At 48.4% G+C, this 23,241-nt stretch overlaps 1 protein-coding gene across 1 annotated transcript in view; it reads left to right on the plus strand.

The window, feature by feature from the left end:
* Nucleotides 1–9,798: 9,798 nt before the first annotated feature.
* mdga2a (MAM domain containing glycosylphosphatidylinositol anchor 2a) overlaps nt 9,799–23,241 on the plus strand; it is a gene marked incomplete at its 3' end in the record, with an annotated part of 43,258 nt that continues 29,815 nt past the window's right edge. Inside the window, exons 1-2 of the mRNA XM_083924473.1 lie at nt 9,799–9,877; nt 19,891–20,030. Coding sequence (XP_083780599.1) covers nt 9,805–9,877; nt 19,891–20,030 — 213 coding nt within the window. The 5' untranslated portion in view covers nt 9,799–9,804. The remainder of the gene's footprint in view (nt 9,878–19,890; nt 20,031–23,241) is intronic.

The raw sequence follows: 23,241 nt of genomic DNA on the forward strand, positions 1-23,241 counted from the left end.
CACACACGCACACACACACACACACGCACACGCACACACACACACACACACACACGCACACACTCGTCTGAATGGAGCTTCAGTCCGTTGATCTGAAAACGTTTAATTCATGTTTTTCCTCCGTGTTTCCTGTTAAATGTGAATGTGATCGTCATGGTAACCGCCATGTGATCATCCTGTGAAAACAAGAGCAAAATAAAAAGTGAAAGTGTTCAAAGTGTCTTTTGTTTGTTTTAAAATGTGGTTTTATTTATTTAAAGTTGTTCTTGAGCTGAAATAACATTTCTATGTTTTTTAAAAACTTTTTTTTATTGATTTTTCAGGGAAAAATAAACACAAACATATAAATACGCAGAGAAGCAGTCGATCAGAATCATCTCCAGATAAAAGATGCAAAATGACTAAAATCTAGAAGTAGTGTGTGTGTTATTCAGAGTGAATGAGTGTGTGAGGGTTATCTGCCATTTCCGGGGTTAACTCGCCACAGAGCGGTGCGTCATGACGTCACGGGCCAGTCACGCTGCAGTTGCGCACGGCACTCTGAGAGGTGGTTAGAGCGGGAGAAGAGGCCTCGCTGTCCGGCCTCAGGAGGGAGGCTCTGCCGGGAAGAAACCTCCAGAAGTGGGTACAACAGGGTGAACTGGTCAGAGTCCACCGCGAGCCGAGCCCACGGAGCTCCCGGGGGGCGACAGGCGCCCGGCGGTGAGTTTATTTTGCATTTTGACAAAAGTAACGTCGAGTGAAAGTGGTGTTAGCCGCCATGCTAATATAGCTGCTAAACCGCTAATAGAATGCTCCCTGTGTGTTAGCCGCCAATGCTAATTTAGCCACCAATGCTAATTTAGCTGCTTAATGCTAATGTGATACCTCATACTGTGTGAATATGCATTGAACTAAGCTAACAACAGAGCTAACGGCTAATAGAGTGGGCTAATTCAGACAAAATGCTAAGCTGTGTGTGTGTGTGTGCGTGCGCGCGCGCGAGGAAAGGCGGTAAAAATCTCATTTTATGTATCGGGTGTGTGCTCGCGCGCGCGCGTGTGTGAGGAAAAGGCGGGAGAAACTAATTTTATTGCTTAATTTCATGATTTTAGCCAAAGAACTGATGCTAAAGTGTTTAATTTGAGTTATTTGAGAATTTTCATTTGAGTTGAACTGGTAAAAATATCTACAAGTGATATAGTGATAATAATAATATATTTTATTATTATAAATAAATATTTTTGCTTATTTAAATCCATATATAGGTCACATTTATGTTCTCACCTCCAGCCTCTGATCCTGGATCAGGTCTCAGGGGCAGCAGCTCCAGCCTCTGGTCCTGGATCAGGTCTCAGGGGCAGCAGCTCCAGCCTCTGGTCCTGGATCAGGTCTCAGGGGCAGCAGCTCCAGCCTCTGGTCCTGGATCAGGTCTCAGGGGCAGCAGCTCCAGCCTCTGATCCTGGATCAGGTCTCAGGGGCAGCAGCTCCAGCCTCTGGTCCTGGATCAGGTCTCAGGGGCAGCAGCTCCAGCCTCTGGTCCTGGATCAGGTCTGGACGTATCATATTTGTTATATATTTTAACTAAGACTTTATGATCTATAGTCAGTTAATGTAACTGAATGAGTGAATGTGGTCTGTTCTATAGGTCAGGGGTTTTGAGGGGATGTGATTCGGTGACTCCTGATGTTTGAAGAGAGGACGTCAGCGACACTAAAGAGAGAGGACACCAGCACTGATCAGCACCAGGTGGCTCTGCAGACACCTGCTGGACCAGCGGATCCAGAGAACCAGGTTTTGATCCGTAACAGGACGCAGGACGGCTGAACTCAGCTCCCAGACCTGCGGTGTGGTAGGACAGAGACACTACAGTTAAAGGGCCCAACCAAATAAAACACTGAGCTCATGAACCACAGGAATCTTTTTATTTTATTTTGCGTGCTGAATTGTTGTCATGTTGTTCTTGTTGTTGACGGAGAATACATTTTTATAAAAACCTTATTTTGTGTGAGTGTGTTCAGTGCTGATGTTCCACCCTGGGCTCCAGGAGCGTTAAACCTAATATCCTGATAACTGGTCTGAACTGGAACCAAATATAAGTCCATGTATCCTCAAAGAGGGGTGACACAAAACCACCACAAAAAGATGCAGAAAGACTAAAATGGAGGTAAAATGAGCACAAAGAAACAAAATGACTCCCCAAACATTAAAGTGGACTCTTTGAATGGGGGGGTCTTGTCACTGTGGACGGAGTGGGGGCCTCTCTTTTGCCTGTTCATGAAAATATTAATTTATGATTCACTTCACACTTCGCCCTGAAGATGGTGCTGAAGAACCACTGCACCAGGAAGACAGACTCCTAGAGGAACCTTTAGCACACGTTTATGCTCCTAGAGGACACTTTAGCACACGTTTATGCTCCTAGAGGACACTTTAACACACGTTTATGCTCCTAGAGGACACTTTAGCACACGTTTATGCTCCTAGAGGACACTTTAACACACGTTTATGCTCCTAGAGGACACTTTAGCACACGTTTATGCTCCTAGAGGACACTTTAACACACGTTTATGCTCCTAGAGGACACTTTAGCACACGTTTATGCTCCTAGAGGACACTTTAGCACACGTTTATGCTCCTAGAGGACACTTTAACACACGTTTATGCTCCTAGAGGACACTTTAACACACGTTATGCTCCTAGAGGACACTTTAGCACACGTTTATGCTCCTAGAGGACACTTTAGCACACGTTTATGCTCCTAGAGGACACTTTAACACACGTTTATGCTCCTAGAGGACACTTTAGCACACGTTTATGCTCCTAGAGGACACTTTAGCACACGTTTATGCTCCTAGAGGACACTTTAACACACGTTTATGCTCCTAGAGGACACTTTAACACACGTTATGCTCCTAGAGGACACTTTAGCACACGTTTATGCTCCTAGAGGACACTTTAGCACACGTTTATGCTCCTAGAGGACACTTTAGCACACGTTTATGCTCCTAGAGGACACTTTAACACACGTTTATGCTCCTAGAGGACACTTTAACACACGTTATGCTCCTAGAGGACACTTTAACACACGTTTATGCTCCTAGAGGACACTTTAACACGTTTATGCTCCTAGAGGACACTTTAGCACGCGTTTATGCTTCTAGAGGACACTTTAGCACACGTTTATGCTCCTAGAGGACACTTTAACACACGTTTATGCTCCTAGAGGACACTTTAACACGTTTATGCTCCTAGAGGACACTTTAGCACACGTTTATGCTCCTAGAGGACACTTTAACACACGTTTATGCTCCTAGAGGACACTTTAGCACACGTTTATGCTCCTAGAGGACACTTTAACACACGTTTAGGCTCCTAGAGGACACTTTAGCACACGTTTATGCTCCTAGAGGACACTTTAACACACGTTTAGGCTCCTAGAGGACACTTTAGCACACGTTTATGCTCCTAGAGGACACTTTAACACACGTTTAGGCTCCTAGAGGACACTTAAACACACGTTTATGCTCCTAGAGGACACTTTAGCACACGTTTATGCTCCTAGAGGACACTTTAACACACGTTTATGCTCCTAGAGGACACTTTAACACACGTTTATGCTCCAAGAGGACACTTTAGCACATGTTTATGCTCCTAGAGGACACTTTAGCACACGTTTATGCTCCTAGAGGACACTTTAACACACGTTTAGTCTCCTAGAGGACACTTTAACACACGTTTATGCTCCTAGAGGACACTTTAACACACGTTTATGTTCCTAGAGGACACTTTAGCACACGTTTATGCTCCTAGAGGACACTTTAACACACGTTTATGTTCCTAGAGGACACTTTAGCACACGTTTATGCTCCTAGAGGACACTTTAACACACGTTTATGCTCCTAGAGGACACTTTAACACACGTTTATGTTCCTAGAGGACACTTTAGCACACGTTTATGCTCCTAGAGGACACTTTAGCACACGTTTATGCTCCTAGAGGACACTTTAACACATGTTTATGCTCCTAGAGGACACTTTAACACACGTTTATGCTCCTAGAGGACACTTTAACACACGTTAATGCTCCTAGAGGACACTTTAGCACACGTTTATGCTCCTAGAGGACACTTTAACACACGTTTAGGCTCCTAGAGGACACTTTAGCACACGTTTATGCTCCTAGAGGACACTTTAACACACGTTTAGGCTCCTAGAGGACACTTTAGCACACGTTTATGCTCCTAGAGGACACTTTAACACACGTTTATGCTCCTAGAGGACACTTAAACACACGTTTATGCTCCTAGAGGACACTTTAGCACACGTTTATGCTCCTAGAGGACACTTTAACACACGTTTAGGCTCCTAGAGGACACTTTAACACACGTTTATGCTCCTAGAGGACACTTTAACACACGTTTATGCTCCAAGAGGACACTTTAGCACATGTTTATGCTCCTAGAGGACACTTTAGCACACGTTTATGCTCCTAGAGGACACTTTAACACACGTTTAGTCTCCTAGAGGACACTTTAACACACGTTTATGCTCCTAGAGGACACTTTAACACACGTTTATGTTCCTAGAGGACACTTTAGCACACGTTTATGCTCCTAGAGGACACTTTAACACACGTTTATGTTCCTAGAGGACACTTTAGCACACGTTTATGCTCCTAGAGGACACTTTAACACACGTTTATGCTCCTAGAGGACACTTTAACACACGTTTATGTTCCTAGAGGACACTTTAGCACACGTTTATGCTCCTAGAGGACACTTTAACACACGTTTATGCTCCTAGAGGACACTTTAACACACGTTTATGCTCCTAGAGGACACTTTAGCACACGTTTATGCTCCTAGAGGACACTTTAGCACACGTTTATGCTCCTAGAGGACACTTTAACACATGTTTATGCTCCTAGAGGACACTTTAACACACGTTTATGCTCCTAGAGGACACTTTAACACACGTTTATGCTCCTAGAGGACACTTTAGCACACGTTTATGCTCCTAGAGGACACTTTAACACACGTTTATGCTCCTAGAGGACACTTTAGCACACGTTTATGCTCCTAGAGGACACTTTAGCACACGTTTATGCTCCTAGAGGACACTTTAGCACACGTTTATGCTCCTAGAGGACACTTTAGCACACGTTTATGCTCCTAGAGGACACTTTAACACACGTTTATGCTCCTAGAGGACACTTTAACACACGTTTATGCTCCTAGAGGACACTTTAGCACACGTTTATGCTCCTAGAGGACACTTTAGCACACGTTTGTGCTCCTAGAGGACACTTTAACACACGTTTATGCTCCTAGAGGACACTTTAACACACGTTTATGCTCCTAGAGGACACTTTAACACACGTTTATGCTCCTAGAGGACACTTTAACACACGTTTATGCTCCTAGAGGACACTTTAGCACACATTTATGCTCCTAGAGGACACTTTAACACACGTTTATGCTCCCAGAGGACACTTTAACACACGTTTATGCTCCTAGAGGACACTTTAACACACGTTTATGCTCCTAGAGGACACTTTAGCACACGTTTATGCTCCTAGAGGACACTTTAACACATGTTTATGCTCCTAGAGGACACTTTAACACACGTTTATGCTCCTAGAGGACACTTTAACACACGTTTATGCTCCTAGAGGACACTTTAACACATGTTTATGCTTCTAGAGGACACTTTAACACACGTTTATGCTCCTAGAGGACACTTTAACACACGTTTATGCTCCTAGAGGACACTTTAGCACACGTTTATGCTCCTAGAGGACACTTTAGCACACGTTTATGCTCCTAGAGGACACTTTAACACATGTTTATGCTCCTAGAGGACACTTTAACACACGTTTATGCTCCTAGAGGACACTTTAACACACGTTTATGCTCCTAGAGGACACTTTAGCACACGTTTATGCTCCTAGAGGACACTTTAACACACGTTTATGCTCCTAGAGGACACTTTAACACACGTTTATGCTCCTAGAGGACACTTTAGCACACGTTTATGCTCCTAGAGGACACTTTAGCACACGTTTATGCTCCTAGAGGACACTTTAACACATGTTTATGCTCCTAGAGGACACTTTAACACACGTTTATGCTCCTAGAGGACACTTTAACACACGTTTATGCTCCTAGAGGACACTTTAACACACGTTTATGCTCCTAGAGGACACTTTAGCACACGTTTATGCTCCTAGAGGACACTTTAACACACGTTTATGCTCCCAGAGGACACTTTAACACACGTTTATGCTCCTAGAGGACACTTTAGCACATGTTTATGCTCCTAGAGAACACTTTAACACACGTTTATGCTCCTAGAGGACACTTTAACACACGTTTATGCTCCTAGAGGACACTTTAACACACGTTTATGCTCCTAGAGGACACTTTAACACACGTTTATGCTCCTAGAGGACACTTTAACACACGTTTATGCTCCTAGAGGACACTTTAGCACACGTTTATGCTTCTAGAGGACACTTTAACACACGTTTATGCTCCTAGAGGACACTTTAACAAACGTTTATGCTCCTAGAGGACACTTTAGCACACGTTTAGGCTCCTAGAGGACACTTTAACACACGTTTATGCTCCTACACTTTAGGACAGAGCATCACACGTGCGCAGTGAGGGCTCGCGCTGTCCTCTCCCCGCGCGTGCCGCCCACGGGCTCCTCCGGTCCCGTGAGGACGTCAGAATTCACAGGCTCGTGAGCGGTTTCGCGCGGCAGATTCCGTTAACGTCAAACTCCCGCCGGTGAGTGACGCACAGACCGGAAGCCACTCGTCAAAATAAAAGCCTGGAGTTTGGAAGGTGAGGATGTAAATAATGGATTTTAATGGTTAAAACTTTAATAAACTATTCACCAATGTTTCCGTTTGTGGGAAAAACGTTTTTATACAGTAAATAAAGGAACAGGGTCACGTGTTTGTTCACAGACACAGTTTTTATTGTTATTTGTCTCATTTTATTTTATTCTTTGATGCAAATTTCAACCTTTAAATGTCAAAACTTCTCAGAAAGAACGTTATTAAATATAAACGACTGTAACTCATGAAAAATGAATAAAATCAAACTATTGTTTTGTCTCTTTGTGGTTTTGTGTCTCTGTAGTTGTCTTGTGTCTCTTTGTAGTTGTTTTGTGTCTCTGTAGTATTTTTGTGTCTTTGTAGTTTTTTTGTCTCTTTGTGGTTGTTTTGTGTCTCTTTGTAGTTGTTTTGTGTCTCTTTGTGGTTGTTTAGTGTCTCTTTGTGGTTTTGTGTCTCTTTGTAGTTGTTTTGTGTCTCTGTGGTTGTTTTGTGTCTCTTTGTGGTTGTTTTGTCTCTTTGTAGTTGTTTTGTGTCTCTTTGTAGTTGTTTTGTGTCTCCTTGTGGTTGTTTAGTGTCTCTTTGTAGTTGTTTTGTGTCACTTTGTGGTTGTTTTGTCTCTTTGTAGTTTTGTGTCTCTTTGCGGTTGTTTTGTGTCTCTGTAGTTGTTTTGTGTCTCTTTGTAGTTGTTTGGTGTCTCCTTGTGGTTGTTTTGTGTCTCTTTATGGTTGTTTTGTGTCTCTTTGTGGTTGTTTTGTGTCTCTTTATGGTTGTTTTGTGTCTCTTTGTAGTTGTTTTGTGTCTTTGTAGTTGTTTTGTGTCTCTTTGTAGTTGTTTTGTGTCTCTAGTTGTTTTGTGTCTCTTTGTAGTTGTTTTGTGTCTTTGTAGTTATTTTGTGTCTTTGTAGTTGTTTTGTGTCTCTTTGTAGTTGTTTTGTGTCTCTTTGTGGTTGTTTTTTCTCTTTGTAGTTTTGTGTCTCTTTGTAGTTATTTTGTGTCTTTGTAGTATTTTTGTGTCTTTGTAGTTTTTTTTGTCTCTTTGTGGTTGTTTTGTGTGTCTTTGTGGTTGTTTAGTGTCTCTTTGTGGTTTTGTGTCTCTTTGTAGTTGTTTTGTGTCTCTTTGTGGTTGTTTAGTGTCTCTTTGTGGTTTTGTGTCTCTTTGTAGTTGTTTTGTGTCTCTTTGTGGTTGTTTTGTGTCTCTTTGTGGTTGTTTTGTGTCTTTGTAGTTGTTTTGTGTCTCTTTGTAGTTGTTTTGTGTCTCTTTGTGGTTGTTTAGTGTCTCTTTGTGGTTTTGTGTCTCTTTGTAGTTGTTTTGTGTCTCTTTGTGGTTGTTTTGTGTCTCTTTGTGGTTGTTTTGTCTCTTTGTAGTTGTTTTGTGTCTCTTTGTAGTTGTTTTGTGTCTCCTTGTGGTTGTTTAGTGTCTCTTTGTAGTTGTTTTGTGTCACTTTGTGGTTGTTTTGTCTCTTTGTAGTTTTGTGTCTCTTTGCGGTTGTTTTGTGTCTCTGTAGTTGTTTTGTGTCTCTTTGTAGTTGTTTGGTGTCTCCTTGTGGTTGTTTTGTGTCTCTTTATGGTTGTTTTGTGTCTCTTTGTGGTTGTTTTGTGTCTCTTTATGGTTGTTTTGTGTCTCTTTGTAGTTGTTTTGTGTCTTTGTAGTTGTTTTGTGTCTCTTTGTAGTTGTTTTGTGTCTCTAGTTGTTTTGTGTCTCTTTGTAGTTGTTTTGTGTCTTTGTAGTTATTTTGTGTCTTTGTAGTTGTTTTGTGTCTCTTTGTAGTTGTTTTGTGTCTCTTTGTGGTTGTTTTGTCTCTTTGTAGTTTTGTGTCTCTTTGTAGTTATTTTGTGTCTCTTTGTGGTTGTTTTGTGTCTCTTTGTGGTTGATTTGTGTCTTTGTAGTTGTTTTGTGTCTCTGTAGTTATTTTGTGTCTCTGTAGTTGTTTTGTGTCTTTGTGGTTGTTTTTTGTCTCTTTGTAGTTGTTTTGTGTCTCTTTGTAGTTGTTTTGTGTCTCTGTAGTTGTTTTGTGTCTTTGTGGTTGTTTTGTGTCTCTTTGTAGTTGTTTTGTGTCTCTTTGTAGTTGTTTCGTGTCTCTTTGTGGTTGTTTTGTGTCTCTGTAGTTGTTTTGTGTCTCTTTGTGGTTGTTTTGTGTCTTTTTGTGGTTGTTTTGTGTCTCTTTGTAGTTGTTTTGTGTCTCTTTGTGGTTGTTTTGTGTCTCTTTGTAGTTGTTTTGTGTCTCTTTGTGGTTGTTTGGTGTCTTTGTTGTGTTGTGAATCAGAATCAATTAAAATACTGCACCATTTTTTCCCACTTTGTTTTATTTTGAAAATCCCCTCCCGGATGCAGTGCCCCGGTGTGGCGGGCTTCACCGGTTCGCTCTGTGACGTCTCTCACCGGTAAAATCCACCGAGTCGACCGGACTGACCGCTTCATCATCTGCTCCGGAGCTCAGAGCGGCACAAGCGGCATCACGGACCCGACTCTCCGCCTCTGCTGACCGGCCTGACGGGCCGAGGAGAGCCGCTGACAGCAGCACCTCACCGGGACGAAGATGGATGTGACTCCGGTACCGACTAACGGACAAGGAGCCCGGTGGACCCGGCGGAGGCGCAGCGGGGACCTGTGAACGGGATTCTGTCGAGTTTCCTCCTGAATTTGAACCTTTTTTCGACAATGTCACCACCAAGGAGACGCGGCTGAGGCACGGCGCTGCTCCCGGACGGTCCCCCCGGTTCTCCGCTGTTCCTCACGGGTATGAGAAGAACCGGACCTCCCTGTCAGGTCTGACCGGGGTCTGGAGGGGTGGTGGCGGGCTGCCGGTGGGGGACGCGGTTTGGATTTGTGGATGAGCACCGGTCACTGGGCCGGATTCCGAGCGGAGGGACGCCGGAGGAGGAGGAGGGAGGAGCGGCTGCAGCAGCTGCGGGGAGCCGATCTGACGACCTCATCCCCGGGGAGAGAGAAGCAGCGAGGCGGCCGCAGGAGGATGTGAAGATGGGTTCAGTGTTCGGTCTCCTGTGGCTGTTTACCGGCGTCCTGCAGGGCGTGCACGGCCAGGGCGTGTACGGTAAGGACGTCACTCATCTTTAATACAATTATTAATATTTATTTATTTAATATTTCTGTGGAAACGGTTTAACCCGGAACACCACCCGCTCCATCTTGACCTTGTGAGGGATTTAGCGCGTGTAGAGTGTGTGTGTGTGTGTGTGTGTGTGTGTGTGTGTGTGTGTGTGTGTGTGTGTGTGTGTGTGTGTGTGTGTGTGTGTGTGTGTGTGTGTGTGTGTGTGTGTGTGTTGCGTGTGATGCCTTGCCTAAAGGAACAACAGGTAGACCGCTTCTTTTCTGCATCAAAACACTGAGTCCTGATCCACAGGGACCCTGCAGGTCTACAGGGTCCCTTCAGGTCTACAGGCTCTCTGCAGGTCTACAGGGACCCTGCAGGTCTACAGGGTCTCTGCAGGTCTACAGGGACCCTGCAGGTCTACAGGGTCTCTGCAGATCTACAAGGTCCCTGCAGGTCTACAGGCTCTCTGCAGGTCTACAGGCTCTCTGCAGGTCTACAGGCTCTCTGCAGGTCTACAGGGACCCTGCAGGTCTACAGGCTCTCTGCAGGTCTACAGGGACCCTGCAGGTCTACAGGGTCTCTGCAGATCTACAAGGTCCCTGCGGGTCTACAGGGTCCCTTCAGGTCTACAGGGTCTCTGCAGGTCTACAGGGTCCCTTCAGGTCTACAGGGTCTCTGCAGGTCTACAGGGACCCTGCAGGTCTACAGGGTCTCTGTGGATCTACAGGGTCCCTGCAGGTCTACAGGGTCTCCACAGGTCTACAGGGTCCCCGCAGGTTTACAGGGTCCCTGCGGGTCTTCATGTCACTGTGGGTCTTGGTTGCTTTGCAAGTATACAGGTCTCTGCCGGTCTACAGGGACTCTGTTGGGCTGATGTCTCTGCAGGTCTGCAGGGTCCCTATGGGACTTGGTGTCTTTGCAAGTATACAAGTCTCTTTGGGTCTACTGGGTCCCTACAGGTCTTCATGTCTCTGTGAGTCTACAAGGTTTGTGTGGGACTTGGTGTCTTTGCAAGTATACAGGCTCTGCTGGTCTATACAGTCTCTGTAGTATCAGGGTCTCTGCAGGTCTACAGGGTCCCTGCTTGTCTGGGTGTCTTTGCAAGTATACAAGTCTCTATGCAGGTCTGTAGTGTTTCTGCGGGTCTACAGGGTCTCTGCAGGTCTACAGGGTCTCTGCAGGTCTACAGGGTCTCTGTGGGTCTATAGGGTCTCTGCCGGTCTACAGGGACTCTGTTGGACTTGATGTCACTGCAGGTCTAAAGGATCTCTGTTGGACTTGATGTCACTGCAGGTCTAAAGGATCTCTGTTGGACTTGGTGTCTTTGCAAGTATAAAAGTCTCAATGCAGGTCTATAGTGTTTCTGCAGGTCTCCAGGGTCTCTGCAGGTCTTGTTGGTGCAGCAGTCTCCAGGGTCTCTGCAGGTCTTGTTGGTGCAGCAGTCTCCAGGGTCCCTGCAGGTCTTGTTGGTGCAGCAGTCTCCAGGGTCCCTGCAGGTCTCCAGGGTCCCTGCAGGTCTACAGGGTCCCTGCAGGTCTTGTTGGTGCAGCAGTCTCCAGGGTCCCTGCAGGTCTTGTTGGTGCAGCAGTCTCCAGGGTCCCTGCAGGTCTTGTTGGTGCAGCAGTCTCCAGGGTCCCTGCAGGTCTACAGGGTCCCTGCAGGTCTACAGGGTCCCTGCAGGTCTTGTTGGTGCAGCAGTCTCCAGGGTCCCTGCAGGTCTTGTTGGTGCAGCAGTCTCCAGGGTCTCTGCAGGTCTCCAGGGTCCCTGCAGGTCTTGTTGGTGCAGCAGTCTCCAGGGTCCCTGCAGGTCTTGTTGGTGCAGCAGTCTCCAGGGTCCCTGCAGGTCTACAGGGTCCCTGCAGGTCTCCAGGGTCCCTGCAGGTCTTGTTGGTGCAGCAGTCTCCAGGGTGTCTGCGGGTCTTGTTGGTGCAGCAGTCTCCAGGGTCCCTGCAGGTCTTGTTGGTGCAGCAGTCTCCAGGGTGTCTGCGGGTCTTGTTGGTGCAGCAGTCTCCAGGGTCCCTGCAGGTCTTGTTGGTGCAGCAGTCTCCAGGGTCCCTGCAGGTCTTGTTGGTGCAGCAGTCTCCAGGGTGTCTGCGGGTCTTGTTGGTGCAGCAGTCTCCAGGGTCCCTGCAGGTCTTGTTGGTGCAGCAGTCTCCAGGGTGTCTGCGGGTCTTGTTGGTGCAGCAGTCTCCAGGGTCCCTGCAGGTCTTGTTGGTGCAGCAGTCTCCAGGGTGTCTGCGGGTCTTGTTGGTGCAGCAGTCTCCAGGGTCCCTGCAGGTCTTGTTGGTGCAGCAGTCTCCAGGGTCCCTGCAGGTCTTGTTGGTGCAGCAGTCTCCAGGGTCCCTGCAGGTCTTGTTGGTGCAGCAGTCTCCAGGGTCCCTGCAGGTCTTGTTGGTGTAGCAGTCTACAGGGTCCCTGCAGGTCTTGTTGGTGCAGCAGTCTCATGGGTCAGAGCTGTAAAAGCCAGACCGGACCTGTTTAGACTGGACCAGACCGGTTCAAACTGGACCGGACCGAACCGGTTTGGACTGCACTGGTCCAAACCGGTCCGGTCCGGTCCAAACCGGTCCGGACTAAAGTCGGAATATTGTAACAAAAAAGTTCAGATTTAAAATTTGTCCGTTTTCATGTTGGCAGCTCCTTCCTGACGCTGACCCTTTCAGAATAAGAGCGCGGTGACAGATTGTTTCCTGTGTGACGTCACACTCAGATTATCTGTAATCTCCCTCAGATTAGAGCCGAGCATCACATCACACACTGTTACTTACATTCCCATGGTTTAGTGTTCGCTGATGACTCAATATTATTTCATTTTGGGGCATTTTCTTTATTCTTTACCTGTTTAAACGGTTGCTATTGGAAACCAGGGGCTGTTCCTGTGGAGCCTTCAAAATAAAGTTCCTGTTCCTGTAATCATAAAAACAAAAGTCCATGTTTGTGATTGAAACGCTGTGTCTCTTCACACACACACGTTCATCTCTCCGTCACTCTCAGCTGCTCGAGGTCATGAGGCCCGCCGGCTGCTGCGTCACCGCCCTCGTCACCGCGTTGACGGTCACGGTCACGGTCACAGGGATGGTGGCGGCGTGGCGTTGGCTCTGGCCGTCACACGTGTTGTTTGATTTGTTGTCATGAGTCTGATGTGATTTCACAGCAGCACAGAGTCAGAGAAGGTCACTGACTGCCACTGACAACAACACGGACGATGGCGCCAGGAGCCCAGGGCGCCACAAGCCCATGGCATCACGAGCCCACAGCGCCCCCCACAGGCCGATCTGCGCCCTGCAGCTGCAGTGTCACGCCGGATTCAGGGATGGAAGGAAAGGCCAAGAATTTGTTGCGTTACAGCACCGTCCTCGTCTGGACCTAGTCCTCATCTGTACCCCGTCGTCTACTGGACCCTGCCATCCTCATCTGGACCTAGTCCGCGTCTGGACCCCGTCGTCTACTGGACCCCCGCATCCTCATCTGGACCCAGTCCGCATATTGACCTCATCTGGACCTGACCGCAGCTGGACCTTGTCCCCATCTGGACCCCGTCCTAATCTAGACCCAGCTGTATCTGGACCTCGTCTGGACCTAGTCTGCATCTGAACACAGCCTTTATCTGAACCTTGTCCTCATCTGGACCCCCGCGTCCTCATCTGGACCCAGTCCGCATATTGACCTCATCTTGACCTGACCGCAGCTGGACCTTGTCCTCATCTGGACCCCGTCCTCATCTGGACCCCGTCCTCATCTGGACCTCGACCCGGCGTGGAAAAGGAAATCCTGGAGCGGAGACGAGCTGACAGGTGGACCTCGCTGCTGCGCCCTCTGTCCCCGGGGGGACGGACTCATCAACGCCGCTGCTGCTCATCAGTCCGTCCAGGACGCGGCGTTCAGACTCAGAGCGCTGGTTTTGGCAGTGAACGCTGGTTTAGGCGCTGGGCGCCGGCGTCCTGTGAGGAGACGGCGAGGGAGAGACGGGGAAACTCCAGCAGCCTCTTTTCTGTCCCACTGAACATTTGAAAACATGAATCAACGTGAATCAACATGTCGGTTTGGATTTACTCTGATGAGGAGGGGAGGAGGAGAAGGAGGAAGAGAGGAGGAGGAGGAGGAGGAGGAGGAAGAGAGGAGGAGGAGGAGGGAGAGGAGGAGATGGAGGAAGAGGAGGAGGAACAGTGGAGGAGGAGGAGGAAGAGGAGGGAGAGGAGGAGGAGGAGGAAGAGAGGAGGAGAAAAGGGAGAATGAGGGGAGGAGGAAGAGGAGGAGGAGAGGAGGAAGAGAGGAGGAGAGGAAGAGGAGGAGAGGAGAGGAGAAGAGGAGGATGAGGGGGGGAGGAGGAGAGGAGGCGTGGGCGTGCAGCAGCATCACGCCTCCTCACAGATCACAGATCCACCTCAGGGAGACTCGTGTCCCACAGAGAGGATTAAGGCCACGTTTGGAGAATAATACTCTGGAACAGAGCGCTTATGTAAGCCGCTCACCCGCAGGACGCCGCCAGGATGCCGTCAGGACGGAGGAGACACCGTTAGGACGGTGGGGACGCCGTCAGGACGGAGGGGACGCCGTCAGGCCGGAGGAGATGCCGTCAGGACGGAGGAGACGCCGTCAGGACGGTGGAGACGCCGTCAGGACGGAGGGGACGCCGTCAGGATAGAGGAGACGCCCGTCAGGACGGAGGGGACGCCGTCAGGACGGAGGAGACGCCGTCAGGACGGTGGGGACGCCTTCAGGAGGGAGGAGACACCGTCAGGAGGGTGGAGACGCCGTCAGGAGGGAGGAGACACCGTCAGGACGGTGGAGACGCCTTCAGGATGGAGCGGACAGCGTCAGGCCGGAGGGGACGCCGTCAGGAGGATGGGGACGCCGTCAGGAGGGTGGGGACGCCGTCAGGAGGGTGGGGACGCCGTCAGGAGGGAGGAGACACCGTCAGGACGGTGGAGACGCCTTCAGGATGGAGCGGACGGCGTCAGGCCGGAGGAGACCCCGTCAGGATCCCGCCAGGATGCCGTCAGGACGGAGGAGACGCCGTCAGGACGGAGGAGACATCATCAGGACGGAGGAGACGCCGTCAGGAGGGTGGGGACGCCGTCAGGAGGGAGGAGACACCGTCAGGACTTAAATAGGTTCCACAGGGTCTGAAGGAGGCTTCAGAGGTCCTTGGGGAAGTTGTGGAGGTCACAGTTGTCCAGTAGACCCTGAGGAGAGATCTTCTCCTCTAGGACTTCTGAACTACTGTGACCTCCACAACCACCTCAAGAACCCCTGGAATGTCATCCAGAACTCTTGGAACCCCTTCGGGATCTTAACAACCTCCTCAAAAACCCTGAACCTTTTTCAGGGACTTTTGGAACCCTATAGGACATCTAGGTCTTCTCCTCAGGGACGTCTGGACAACTGTGACCTCCACAACTTCCCCAAGAACCTCTGAAGCCTCCTCAAGACCCTGTGGAACCTATTTATGGATCATAACCTCCTCAAGAACCTCAAGAACATCCTCAAAACACCTGGGTCTTTTTCTGGAAATCCCTTAAGGAGGTCTAGATCTTATCATCAAGGACTTCTGGAATATCATCCAGAACTCTTGGAACCCCTTCGGGATCTTAACAACCTCCTCAAAAACCCAGAACCTTTTTCAGGGACTTTTGGAACCCTAAATGATATTTAGGTCTTCTCCTCAGGGTCTACTGTTAAGTCTGCGACCCCTTCAAGGACCCTTGGTAACACAGAAACCCCTAAGGTGTTCTCAGGACCCTTGGTCACACAGAGACCCCTAAAGTGTTCTCAGGACCCTTGGTCACACAGAAACCCCTAAAGTGTTCTCAGGACCCTTGGTCACACAGAAACCCCTAAGGTGTTCTCAGGACCCTTGGTCACACAGAAAACTCTAAAGTGTTCTCAGGACCCTTGGTCACACAGAAACCCCTAAGGTGTTATCAGGACCCTTGGTAACACAGAGACCCCTAAAGTGTTCTCAGGACCCTTGGTCACACAGAAACCCTTAAAGTGTTCTCAGGACCCTTGGTCACACAGAGACCCCTAAAGTGTTCTCAGGACCCTTGGTCACACAGAAACCCCTAAGGTGTTCTCAGGACCCTTGGTCACACAGAGACCCCTAAGGTGTTCTCAGGACCCTTGGTCACACAGAGACCCCTAAGGTGTTCTCAGGACCCTTGGTCACACAGAGACCCCTAAAGTGTTCTCAGGACCCTTGGTCACACAGAGACCCCTAAGGTGTTCTCAGGACCCTCGACACCCCCTCTGGAAGCATCAAAATCTTCCTTCCAGAGCCTCCTGAACCTTCTGAGGCCCTTCAGGACTGAGCCTGAGGCCCTGAAACCTCTCAAACACTTCAGAATATTAAAGCTGCTGTTTCCATTCATGCTTTTTGGCTCCTCCGCCTCATTACGTATGCAGAAGGAGCCCCGCTCCGTCAGCCAATCAGACGGCTGCAGTTATTCATAGCCGTCCCACTGACTGTGCAGAGGACGGCTCCAGAAATAGACGGCGGCGCTTACGTAACAGAGGGACGGAGAACTGTGGCATGAATAAAAGAGTGGAGACGAGCCTGACCTGAGACCTGCCCACGGTTCCAGGATCTGGGGCAGATGGTGGTTTTAATATTTAGTTCCATGTCCGTCGTCCTTCTCCACTTCCTCTGCTCTGTGACACGTAAACAAATGAGACAGAGAGTCAGGATCCCTGAACCTGAACTAACGCCTGAGTCCAAACCTGAGTTTGACCTAAAATCAGTTTCTTCCATCGTTCTGTCGACGACTGTGTGTGTGTGTGTGTGTGTGTCACACACACACACACACACATGCACACACACACGCACAGATTAGAGCATTAAAGGAGAGGAAACAGATCTGTGATTTTCTCTGCAGGAGGTCCGAGTGTTTGGAAACAGATCAAAACTGATTTGATCTCGAGGGAAATTTAAAAGATCAGAGAAAACATTTAGGAGCAAAAAAGGTCCTGATTTTCAAATTCTGTGGCCGTATTGTTTTAAAAAGTGTGCTAAAGTGTCCTCTAGGAGCCTCAACGTGTGTTAAAGTGTCCTCTAGGAGCATAAACGTGTGTTAAAGTGTCCTCTAGGAACATAAACATGTGCTAAAGTGTCCTCTAGGAGCATAAACGTGTGTTAAAGTGTCCTCTAGGAGCACAAACGTGTGCTAAAGTGTCCTCTAGGAGCATAAACATGTGCTAAAGTGTCCTCTAGGAACATAAACGTGTGCTAAAGTATCCTCTAGGAGCACAAACGTGTGCTAAAGTGTCCTCTAGGAACATAAACGTGTGCTAAAGTGTCCTCTAGGAGCCTCAACGTGTGTTAAAGTGTCCTCTAGGAGCATAAACGTGTGCTAAAGTGTCCTCTAGGAGCCTCAACGTGTGTTAAAGTGTCCTCTAGGAGCATAAACGTGTGTTAAAGTGTCCTCTAGGAGTCTAAACGTCTGCTAAAGTGTCCTCTAGGAGCCTCAATGTGTGTTAAAGTGTCCTCTAGGAGCATAAACGTGTGTTAAAGTGTCCTCTAGGAGCCTGAACGTGTGTTAAAGTGTCCTCTAGGAGCATAAACGTGTGCTAAAGTGTCCTCTAGGAGCATAAACGTGGGGTAAAGTGTCCTCTAGGAGCATAGACGTGTGTTAAAGTGTCCTCTAGGAGCTTAAACGAATGTTAAAGTGTCCTCTAGGAGCATAAATGTGTGTTAAAGTGTCCTCTAGGAGCATAAATGTGTGTTAAAGAGTCCTCTAGGAGCCTAAACGTGTGTTAAAGTGTCCTCTAGGAGCATAAACGTGTGTTAAAGTGTCCTCTAGGAGCATTAACGTGTGTTAAAGTGTCCTCTAGGAGCATAAACGTGTGTTAAAGTGTCCTCTAGGAGCATAAATGTGTGTTAAAGTGTCCTCTAGGAGCATAAACGTGTGCTAAAGTGTCCTCTAGGAGCATAAATGTGTGTTAAAGTGCCGAGCATAAACGTGTGTTAAAGTGTCCTCTAGGAGCATAAACGTGTGTTAAAGTGTCCTCTAGGAGCATAAACGTGTGTTAAAGTGTCCTCTAGGAGCATAAATGTGTGTTAAAGTGTCCTCTAGGAGCATAAATGTGTGTTAAAGTGTCCTCTAGGAGCATAAACGTGTGCTAAAGTGTCCTCTAGGAGCATAAATGTGTGTTAAAGTGTCCTCTAGGAGCATAAACGTGTGTTAAAGTGTCCTCTAGGAGCATAAACGTGTGTTAAAGTGTCCTCTAGGAGCATAAATGTGTGTTAAAGTGTCCTCTAGGAGCATAAATGTGTGTTAAAGTGTCCTCTAGGAGCATAAACGTGTGCTAAAGTGTCCTCTAGGAGCATAAATGTGTGTTAAAGTGTCCTCTAGGAGCATAAACGTGTGTTAAAGTGTCCTCTAGGAGCATAAACGTGTGTTAAAGTGTCCTCTAGGAGCATAAACTTGTGCTAAAGTGTCCTCTAGGAGCATAAACGTGTGTTAAAGTGTCCTCTAGGAGCATAAACCTGTGCTAAAGTGTTCTCTAGGAGCATAAACGTGTGTTAAAGTGTCCTCTAGGAGCATAAACGTGTGTTAAAGTGTTCTCTAGGAGCATAAACGTGTGTTAAAGTGTCCTCTAGGAGCATAAACGTGTATTAAAGTGTCCTCTAGGAGCATAAACGTGTGTTAAAGTGTCCTCTAGGAGCATAAACGTGTGCTAAAGTGTCCTCTAGGAGTATAAACGTGTGTTAAAGTGTCCTCTAGGAGCATAAACGTGTGTTAAAGTGTCCTTTAGGAGCATATACGTGTGTTAAAGTGTCCTCTAGGAGCATAAACGTGTGCTAAAGTGTCCTCTAGGAGCATAAACGTGTGCTAAAGTGTCCTCTAGGAGCATAAACGTGTGCTAAAGTGTCCTCTAGGAGCATAAACGTGTGCTAAAGTGTCCTCTAGGAGCATAAACATGTGTTAAAGTGTCCTCTAGGAGCATAAACGTGTGTTAAAGTGTCCTCTAGGAGCATAAACGTGTGCTAAAGTGTCCTCTAGGAGCACAAACGTGTGCTAAAGTGTCCTCTAGGAGCATAAACATGTGTTAAAGTGTCCTCTAGGAGTCTAAACGTGTGTTAAAGTGTCCTCTAGGAGCATAAACGTGTGCTAAAGTGTCCTCTAGGAGCATAAACATGTGCTAAAGTGTCCTCTAGGAGCATAAACGTGTGTTAAAGTGTCCTCTAGGAGCATAAACATGTGCTAAAGTGTCCTCTAGGAGCATAAACGTGTGCTAAAGTGTCCTCTAGGAGCATAAACGTGTGCTAAAGTGTCCTCTAGGAGCATAAACTGAAACATAACAAACAAAAATAAGCTGAAAGTATTTTATTTTGAAGCTGAAATTATTTTTTTGTGAAGGAGCTGAAATGTTTTATTTTGAAGGAGCTGAAAGACTTTTATTGTGAAGGAGCTGAAAGTATTTTATTTTGAAGGAGCTGAAATACTCTTATTGTGAAGGAGCTGAAAGTATTTTATTTTGAAGGAGCTGAAATACTCTTACTCTGAAGGAGCTGAAATTTTTTATTGTGAAGGAGCTGAAAGTATTTTATGTTGAAGGAGCTGAAATACTTTTACTCTGAAGGAACTGAAATTATTTTATTGTGAAGGGGCTTAAAGTATTTTATTGTGAAGGGGCTGAAATACTTTTACTCTGAAGGGACAGTCTCTGACCCTGTTACCTGTTGTGGGTCCACTGAAGGACTCTTATTCTGAAGGTCTCTGACCCTGTGTTTGCTGTTGTGTGTCCACTGAAGGACTCTTATTCTGAAGGTCTCTGACCCTGTGTTTGCTGTTGTGGGTCCACTGGAGGACTCTTATTCTGAAGGTCTCTGACCCTGTGTTTGCTGTTGTGGGTCCACTGAAAGACTCTTATTCTGAAGGTCTCTGACCCTGTGTTTCCTGTCGTTGGTCCACTGAAGGACTCTTATTCTGAAGGTCTCTGACCCTGTGTTTGCTGTTGTGGGTCCACTGGAGGACTCTTATTCTGAAGGTTTCTGTGTTTCCTGTCCCCAGCGCCCCCGGCGGTGCGGATCGTGCACTCGGGTCAGGCGTGCGGCGTGGAGGAGGAACGCTACAGCGAGAGAGTTTACACCATCAGGGAGGGGGAGACGCTGGAGCTCACGTGTCTGGTGACGGGGCACCCCCGACCGCAGGTGACTGGGAACACTGGGAACATACTGGGAACACACTGGGAACACTGGGAACATACTGGGAACATACAGGGAACACACTGGGAACATACTGGGAACATACTGGGAACATACTGGGAACACACTGGGAACACACTGGGAACATACTGGGAACATACTGGGAACATACTGGGAACATACTGGGAACACACTGGGAACACACTGGGAACATACTGGGAACATACTGGGAACATACTGGGAACACACTAGGAACACACTGGGAACACACTGGGAACACACTGGGAACATACTGGGAACACACTGGGAACATACTGGGAACATACTGGGAACATACTGGGAACACACTGGGAACACACTGGGAACACACTGGGAACATACTGGGAACATACTGGGAACACACTGGGAACACACTGGGAACATACTGGGAACATACTGGGAACACACTGGGAACACACTGGGAACATACTGGGAACATACAGGGAACACTGGGAACATACTGGGAACACACTGGGAACACACTGGGAACATACTGGGAACATACAGGGAACACTGGGAACATACTGGGAACACACTGGGAACACGCTGGGAACATACTGGGAACACACTGGGAACACTGGGAACACACTGGGAACATACTGGGAACACACTGGGAACATACTGGGAACACACTGGGAACATACTGGGAACACACTGGGAACACTGGGAACATACTGGGAACACACTGGGAACATACTGGGAACATACTGGGAACATAGTGGGAACACACTGGGAACACACTGGGAACACTGGGGACATACTGGGAACACTGGGGACATACTGGGAACATACAGGGAACACACTGGGAACACACTGGGAACATACTGGGAACATACTGGGAACACACTGGGAACATACTGGGAACACACTGGGAACACACTGGGAACACTGGGGACATACTGGGAACATACTGGGAACATACTGGGAACACACTGGGAACATACTGGGAACACACTGGGAACACACTGGGAACACACTGGGAACATACTGGGAACATACTGGGAACACACTGGGAACATACTGGGAACATACTGGGAACACACTGGGAGCACACTGGGAACATACTGGGAACATACTGGGAACACACTGGGAACACACTGGGAACATACTGGGAACACACTGGGAACACACTGGGAACATACTGGGAACACACTGGGAACATACTGGGAACACACTGGGAACATACTGGGAACACACTGGGGACATACTGGGAACACACTGGGAACATACTGGGAACACACTGGGGACATACTGGGAACATACTGGGAACACTGGGAACACTGGGAACACACTGGGAACACACTGGGAACACACTGGGAACACACTGGGAACACTGGGGACATACTGGGAACATACTGGGAACACACTAGTAACATACTGGGAACACACTGGGAACACACTGGGAACACACTAGGAACACACTGGGAACATACTGGGAACATACTGGGAACACACTGGGAACACACCGGGAACACACTGGGAACATACTGGGAACACACTAGGAACACACTGGGAACACTGGGAACATACTGGGAACACACTGGGAACACACTGGGAACACACTAGGAACACACTGGGAACACACTGGGAACATACTGGGAACATACTGGGAACACACTGGGAACACACTGGGAACACACTAGGAACACACTGGGAACACACTGGGAACATACTGGGAACATACTGGGAACACACTGGGAACACACCGGGAACACACTGGGAACATACTGGGAACACACTGGGAACACACTGGGAACACACTAGGAACACACTGGGAACACTGGGAACATACTGGGAACACACTGGGAACACACTGGGAACACACTAGGAACACACTGGGAACACACTGGGAACATACTGGGAACATACTGGGAACACACTGGGAACATACTGGGAACACACTGGGAACACACTGGGAACATACTGGGAACATACTGGGAACATACTGGGAACATACTGGGAACACACTGGGAACATACACACTTCACACGCTTGGACCTGGACCTGGTTCTTTGGGTCCTGACCAGGACCTGGTTCTTTGGGTCCAGCTCCGCCTCCGCTGCTCCGATTCTCCGGCCAAACTCACGCTCCATCGTCCCCTCACTCGTGAACCAGATCCCGAGGTGCTTGAAGTCCTTCACTTGGGGTCAGGACTCGTTCCAGACCCGGAGGAACAATCCAGCGGTTTCCTGCTGAGAGCCACGGCCTCAGATTCAGAGGTGCTGATCCTCATCCCGGCCGTTTCACACTCTGCTGTGAACCGATCCAGTGAGTGCTGAAGGTCCCTGACCCACGACGCCATCAGGACCACGTCAGAGACCAGATCCTCAGCCCACCCACCTGCAGCCCCTCCCCACCACCACTACGCCTCCATATCCTGTCCATGAAAACCACAAACAGGATTGGTGACAGAGTGCCCCCCTGGAGGAGGCCGACCCCCACCGGGAACCACTCCGACTCACTGCCCAGGATCCGGACTCAGCTCTCTCTTTGGGGGTACAGAGACTGGACCCCCTCAGAAGTGACCCCCTCACCCCAGACTCCCCCAGCACCTCCCACAGTATCTCCAGGGACCCGGTCATGTGCCTTCTCCAGATCCACAAAGCACATGTAGACCGGATGGGCCCACTCCCAGACCCCCTCCAGGATCCTTGAGAGTGCAGAGCTGGTCCTGGTCCAGGTCCAGGACTGGATCCACCTGGTTCCTCTTCAGTCTGAGGTTCTACAGGACCAACCTCCTTTCCAGCACCTTGGAGTCGACTTCACCAGAGAGGCTGAGGAGTGTGATCCCCCTGGAACTGGCTCACACCCTCTGGTCCCCCTTTCTGAACAGGAACCACCACCCCGGTCTGCCACTCCCTCGGCACTGTCCCAGACTTCCACCAGTGTGTCAGAGACGTGTGGACCAGGACCAGGACCAGGACCAGGACCAGGACCAGGACGGCCCCTCCAGACCCAGAGCTTTCAGCATGTGTGGATGCAGCTCATGGATCCTGGGGCTTTGCCTCTGTGGACTTGTTTCCTTCCTCAGTGACTTCTGTCAGAGATGTTGACGATGATCCCCATCAGCCTCCAGCTCTGCCTCTACAAAAGAGGGCGTGTTGGGCCCATTCAGGACTTCCTCAGAGTCCTTCCACCGCCCCATGACCTCATCAGCTGAGGGCACCAGCGTCCCGTC

Source organism: Echiichthys vipera (genome assembly GCF_963691815.1).
Source record: "Echiichthys vipera genome assembly, chromosome: 12".
Classification (NCBI taxonomy): Eukaryota; Metazoa; Chordata; class Actinopteri; order Perciformes; family Trachinidae; genus Echiichthys; species Echiichthys vipera.